A 6,786-nucleotide genomic window follows, 5' to 3' on the forward strand; every position below is an offset into this window, starting at 1 on the left:
TTTGTATGGTGTGTGTATATATATATATATATATATATATATAGATATACATACACACACACACACAGCAAAGTGTTCCATAAAGGACAAGATTTTATGTTATTAATATGCAAACGTTGAATTAGCTAAATGGCATATCTTGGTTCCATTCACATCTTGGATACATTATAGAATATAAATCGAGCCTTTATTTTATTCGATAGTATTCGTACTCAGAACTAAAGCGAATATCGTAAAATGTTGTCCCGATTTCCTAACGATTCTACAAGCCTACCTACCCACTTAACCATTGTTTTCTGAGATAGGCACTAAGGCCTCAGATTCGAGGGATGAGTATTGTCGAATGTGTTGACTTTAGTACTTCATTAGTATTTTTAACACTGGCACAATTTTACCTTAAAATTTGATGGGTAATTTATGTTATGTGCCCTGATAGAAATTGAACATAGAATGTAATATAGTAATTTTCAACACTTTCGCTATCCTTTACTCACCCCCCCCCCCCCAGCTTCGTGTATTTTGTCATTTACCTTCTCACTCCCATACAAAAATACATAGTAAATAGTACACATATCAAGCAACAAAATTTGTTACATTTACAATTTGTTATAATCCATCTGTCGCTATCTAAACGTATGCATGACTCCTTTCAGCATACAAAATATTGGTTTGTTTGAGGGACTTATTTGTTTTGTAAGTTTGTTGTTTTTTTCTTTCTACGGTCTAACTTCAAATACCGCCAAGGCCGGTTTCACCTTTCACCTTTTCAGGGCTGAACAAATTAATACCAACATGAAATAACACCCTTTTCATCAACCTAATTGTGGCCCAGTATTATTACAAATGGAAATAAACTTGCTCAGAGAATAATAGTTTCGTTGATATCACAAATAATATACTTTACTTTCTTTGGGGTTTATTAAACAATATCATATTTATTAGAATAAATATGATGTTAATATCACAACAGCTGCACGCCATTGTCAATGTCACATCTATCTTTGCAATGTCTCTCCTGGCGAGGCGAGTCAGCCACCCAGCAGTTAATTCTATTTCACTTGCATTGTTAATGCTTTAAAAGCCTCCTCGTGTTAATTCGTTTCTAATAAATTAATCTAAGGTATCATTTTGATATCATTACATATTCCACCCGTAGCTGTTATTAATATCACAACCAATGATAGGGAATATCACACGTCTCTCCAAAATATTGTGATGCCAAAGTCTTTCTCAAGAGCATTAGCAACAAAAATAAAGAGGCTATCACAAAACATTCAACTAGATTTGTAGAAAAATTTTAAAAAAACACACCTCATATACACACATCGAGAATTTCCTAGAGAGATACAATACAAATGAAGAATTATGGAAAGGGCTGAACTGGAAAATTTACAATATATCGTAAAAATGAACAGGCGATGACAATTTTTTGCACATGCTCTGCGTTTGACAATAGAAAGGATAATTCCATTAAGCAACTGGGTGGTTGGAAGAAAGAGAGCAAAGACAGAAACAAGTCATATCTTGGAGAGAACTTTTGTGTAGGAGCTGCAGAAGGGAGTAAGATAGAGCGAAAATAACAAGTAACCGGTAGAAATGGAAAGAGACAAATTGCCCGGTTTCAAAAGCGAATGGACATAAAGCGCGCGCGCACACTTTCTATCAATCTATCTATCTATTTATCAACCGTATAGATATACATACATATAAACATGTTCGCACACTGTGTTAAAATAAGGTTATAATCTAAAGCGAGTTTAATTACAGGCAATGGAACATTTAATTTACGGATGTTGCGGTGACTCTATACTGAAAGTAGAGTAAAATTTATTAAATCAAGTTGACTGAGACTTCACTGTATATATATATATATATATATATATATTTATTTATTTATGTGTTTTAGCCAAGTGGCTGCGGCATATATATATATATACATAAGGAAAATAGGGATGAAAACATCCAGTCTTTCATTGAGAATTGTATATCTCCATTTTCTATTCATATATATATATATATATATATATACACACAGATAACATGCATTAATGTAGACAAGTACAAAACATACAGACACATGCACAAATATATATATGCATAAGCAAATATATATATGCATAAGCAAATATATATTCACGTGTGCGCGCGCGCGCACAATGTATATATTACACACACAATTAGAAATGTAATTTTTATGCGCTGGATCTGGAAGACGCAGTGCTGATGGCCTTCGCAAGCACTCCAAAACCGGCAAGATTATTTTTTCTAATGGTCCGCGTAAACAGTTGTAACAGCCAGAAGAAAAACATGAACAGGGAGGAAATCCCAGATGGTTGACAATATGAGAATATGGTCTAGACGTAGTGATTAGTACGGATTTGAGGGACACACACACCCAACATGGTTGAAGGAGTGAGGAGAAACCAGAGTCGGGAGTGTCTGAATAGAAGTGGCACAAGATCAAACCAGCTCCGAGGAACACAAACCATAATTACTGTAGCTGTAAAAAAAAGAAGAGGAGACGACGTTTAGGAGTTTAGACACGTTTGTGAATGATTGTATGCTAATAAACGAGTAGTTTTCCCCTGCATGTAGCTCTAGCTACACTAAGTATGCTTTCGCCAAGGAGAGATCTTATGATCGTAGGACCTAAAATTTAGAGTCACCATATGCGCACACACATACATTATGTGTGTATGTAGTTGCTATGAATATATGTATGCTCGTTATCTTCATAAGGACTTTTCTAGTATAACAAATGTTTCTTTGGTAGAAAAGCTGAATTGAGTATTTTGAATACGGGAATTCAAACGATACTGCTATATTTATTCGTGCATGATGCGAAAAATCTAATTCAAAAACCATCAGGGTCATTGTACTCGTGTGTTTATCTACAAAAAATCGGAGTCGTATTATATTCGAGATTGCATTGTAATAGCAAAAAAAAAAACAAAAAAAAAAACGGTAAGTGGAACGAAGATAAATAATAACCGTCTTTTTGCCAGGCACTGTGCCATGGGAGCACATCATACAGTTCGTTGAGGTAATTTTGCTATTTCTAAATGTCTGAAGGGACTAGAAGCCTCTGTCCTTGGCTTATATGCATTAGCCGAGTCAAAATACAAGATAACCCCATATGCCAACGAAGGAGACTGGATTGATGGAAAACAGCAACCATATATCTTCAAATCACATCCTAGAGTCTTTAAAAGATAAAGAACACATTGGACAATTTAGTTTCTCAAATACAAAAAAAAGACGAGGTGATCACGATTAGATCGTCTTTGATCATAGATCTACTCAATCAAGGATGACCTGGGGTTAAATAACTATATAACTATAAAGTTGATTCAAAGTTAAGAGACTGAAAGATAATGTAAGAGAGAGAGACAGTGAGAGTTATATTTATGCCTGTGCTACATACATGATACATACAAATGTGTGTGTACATACACACATGTGTATATAAACATAGCAAAACTTAAGAAAGATGCTGAAGTATGAAAAGGCCTCAAGCAATACAAGTATATATGTTTGAGTTAATAAATCTTATTCATTAGTGAAGGATGGAAGAGTCATAAATGAAAGAATCAAAAGTTAAAAACACCAAATCTGTTGATCTTGAAGAGAAATAACATCATAGGAAAAAGTTTGCGAAAAGTCGGCTAAGATTTTAAAATAAGAATTATAATTATAAAAGACTGCGATTTGTAGATCGCCAGTGTAAACGGAAGAACTAAAATGTCAATCAAATAAAAACAACTGGACTTTAAATAGTAGTGGAGAGGAAAAGGAAGCGAGAAGAAGAACTGATGAAAATTTCTGAGAAATGCAAAGATTTGGGTATTTTTCAAACCCCAAAACAAACTGTAACGGATTCTGTTATAATCGAAGGATTAGAACCTACCTGACTTCCATGGTAAATCAGTGCTCATGGGAACAATTTAAATAATTAAAAATTTGGTCGGGGTATCTGTAGGACCCCCTTCGAATAAATCACTTATGTAGCGCATCATTGCTACCAAGTTGTAACGGACACTTTCCAAATTTCCGCCATTACTTACGGGGTTAGTTTTAATTATGAGAGAGAGAGGGAGGGAAGGTTGCACATGCGCATTCGGCGTAAAACGACTTTCGCTTATCTCCCCCCCCTCTCTATGTTTCTTACTATTTCTTTTGTTTACTCCCTCGCTCTCTTTGCTGTCCCCTCCCCCTCTCTCTTTCTCTCTCTCTTTTTGCTCAGCATCCTACCAATTCCTTTCACATAAACATCATTTCTCTCCATCAGTTACTCATGTATTTCTTCACCAACCTTTGTTCACCCTCCTCTTGTCTACATTTTTGTTGGCACAAGTTTTCTTTCTCTTTTGATTCCTAAATTAATCGCACTCTCTTTCTCTTTAATTTACTTTGCACTTTCTTTATAGCTTCACTTTGTATTTTTCTCTTACTCTTAACTTTAGCCTACTTCATTTAATACACACACACACGTCTCATCAATAAAAAAAAAAATCCTTAGTTTCACGCCATTCTGTATGATTTAACCAGGTCTCTCTCGTTCTCTTTTCCTCTCACTTTTATCTAATTAAGTTATTTCGACGCTCTTCCTCCCCTCCAGTTTCAACCCGTCTGCTTCAATTAACTATTTCTTCACACTTTCGTTTTCTTGACTATCTATCTATCTACTTGTGTCTGTTCATCCTCGTTCACAAAAGTCTTAGAGAAATAATCTCAACACCTTATCATTATCTAATTTCACTTCTAATTTTTTTCCTTACTTTCTGTCTCTGTTTTCTCCTATTTTCTTATAAAAAAGGGGGGCTTTTTAACTAAAAATGACACAGAGGAAAATAAAGAAAACATAACAAAACATTTATTTCGATTTTTACCGTCTAAATCCAGACTTGTATTTTCGACTAATCTTCATGCCGTTCCTTACTCTCTGATTTCACCATTCCACGTTTCTTTAAATAAAAAAAAATATGGATATTCAAAACTTTTTATTATTATTATTATTTTGTTCAAGGAGTAATTTTTTAAATATACATATCATTTTTCAATATTTCGTTGAAATTTAAAATTCAGCATAACCGTATTAATAAACAATTGTAAATGTAAGTCTCTCCCCCCCTCTCTCTCTCTCTATATATATATATATATACACACACACACAGACACGTGTGTGTGTATAGACAAACAGATAGATAGATAGATAATTTGAGAGCGTATTCAAAACAATCCTGTGTTCTAGTTTCATTTTCAAGTTCTTTTTATTCTTTTCATAATTCCTTGCTGGCATGTGTTGTTATCTCAAGATGAGACTAAGAAAGTTTAGAAACGTTAAATTCCTAAACAATCGGCAAGAAACACGCAATGCGTGTGTGTGTAACAGAGAGAGAGAGAGAGAGAGAGAGAAGGGGTTATGTGTGTATGACCAATGTCATATTAAATAATTTTTTGTTAGATGGATGATTGATGGAGGTTTGTCAAACTTAAAGTTTTTTTAAGGCATTTCTTGAAAGAAGAGAAAAAAAAAGACAAATATTTCAATCTAATTCAAAACAACCTTATAACCTGTCAATCAGATGCTGTTAACCTCCACAGTGTCTAGCCAAACAGCTGCGACCTTAATTCTGACTTCTCGATGCAGAGTTCAAATGCCAAAATGAATTTGGCCTTTCATTCTTTAAACAGGTGCTAATGAATGACCACAAATCTACATACTACCAGCTATTCCTTTAGATGATTAGTAATATGTAATAAGAGAAATTGTGGTGCCTAAACTAAGAATGAGGACATAAACACTTTGAGAATAAACTTATCTAATCTTTACTGAAAAAGTGCTTGTCCAGAAATTTGTTGCTCCCTTGTACTATTTGTTGTTGATATTTCCCTCCCGGGTTATTCCGCCATGATTGATTTTGCTTTTCATCCTTTTAGGATCAATAAAATAAGTACCAGTGGTCGATATAATCGACTGTTGCCCTCCCAACAAAATTTCAGACTTTGTGCCTATTGTGGAAAGGATATTTTAGCTACAGGTCATCCCTGATTGAACAAACTAATGATCAAAAGTATTTCAGCAATGACTATTCCTCTAATATCTTGAATGTACAAAATGAACGCATGACTGCCACTATTATATTTAGAGCACCATGTAGATTATCATATTCCAGTCTGCTTCCAGTATAGTGGTTAAGTAACTCCTATACTAAATAGTATTATTAGTTATGAAATATAGTGCAAATATAGAAATTGCTAGTTCTCTGTAACTTAATGCAATAAAGTGTTCCCTGATTATCTGTTCTGGTTAAGCATCCAATACGAAGTTTCAAACTGTCATAATGGTGAACCATATGTAGGAACTAATAATACAAACTTGTGCACATCTTAATTTCTCATATATATATAGAGAGACTGTGTTTTCCAAAATGGAGGCAAACACCTTTCTCCATGTGATTGGCTTAAAAAATTATTAAGTCACTAGGATATTTTCCTATTTTTCTTAACATGAAACCAATGGTAAACTTAATTCACAAATAAAGAAATTATTTCCACCAATGCAGTGTTGAGCACTTGCTTCATCATTCAACATTTATGTATATATATATATATATATATATATACATACATATATATATAAATATATCATCATCATCGTCATCATCGTTTAACGTCCGCTTTCCATGCTAGCATGGGTTGGACGATTTGACTGAGGACTGGTGAAACCGGATGGCAACACCAGGCTCCAATCTAATTTGGCAGAGTTTCTACAGCTGGATGCCC

The 6,786-nt window shown here is 34.2% G+C and overlaps 1 protein-coding gene across 5 annotated transcripts in view; it reads right to left on the reverse strand.

The window, feature by feature from the left end:
• The window catches only part of LOC106872086 (myomegalin), a 147,160-nt gene extending 142,218 nt beyond the window's left edge, over positions 1 to 4,942 (reverse strand). For 4 of the 5 annotated variants that reach the window (XM_052966205.1, XM_052966207.1, XM_052966208.1 and 1 more), the window contains exon 1: positions 4,890 to 4,942. In XM_052966205.1, the coding sequence (XP_052822165.1) occupies positions 4,890 to 4,927 (38 nt within the window). In that variant the 5' untranslated portion in view covers positions 4,928 to 4,942. Of the gene's footprint in view, positions 1 to 3,907; positions 4,089 to 4,889 lie in introns of those variants that run through there. The other variant, XM_052966206.1, reaches the window with a different exon arrangement.
• Positions 4,943 to 6,786: the final 1,844 nt, after the last annotated feature.

The sequence above is a fragment of the Octopus bimaculoides genome, chromosome 3, assembly GCF_001194135.2.
Source record: "Octopus bimaculoides isolate UCB-OBI-ISO-001 chromosome 3, ASM119413v2, whole genome shotgun sequence".
NCBI classification, from domain to species: domain Eukaryota; kingdom Metazoa; phylum Mollusca; class Cephalopoda; order Octopoda; family Octopodidae; genus Octopus; species Octopus bimaculoides.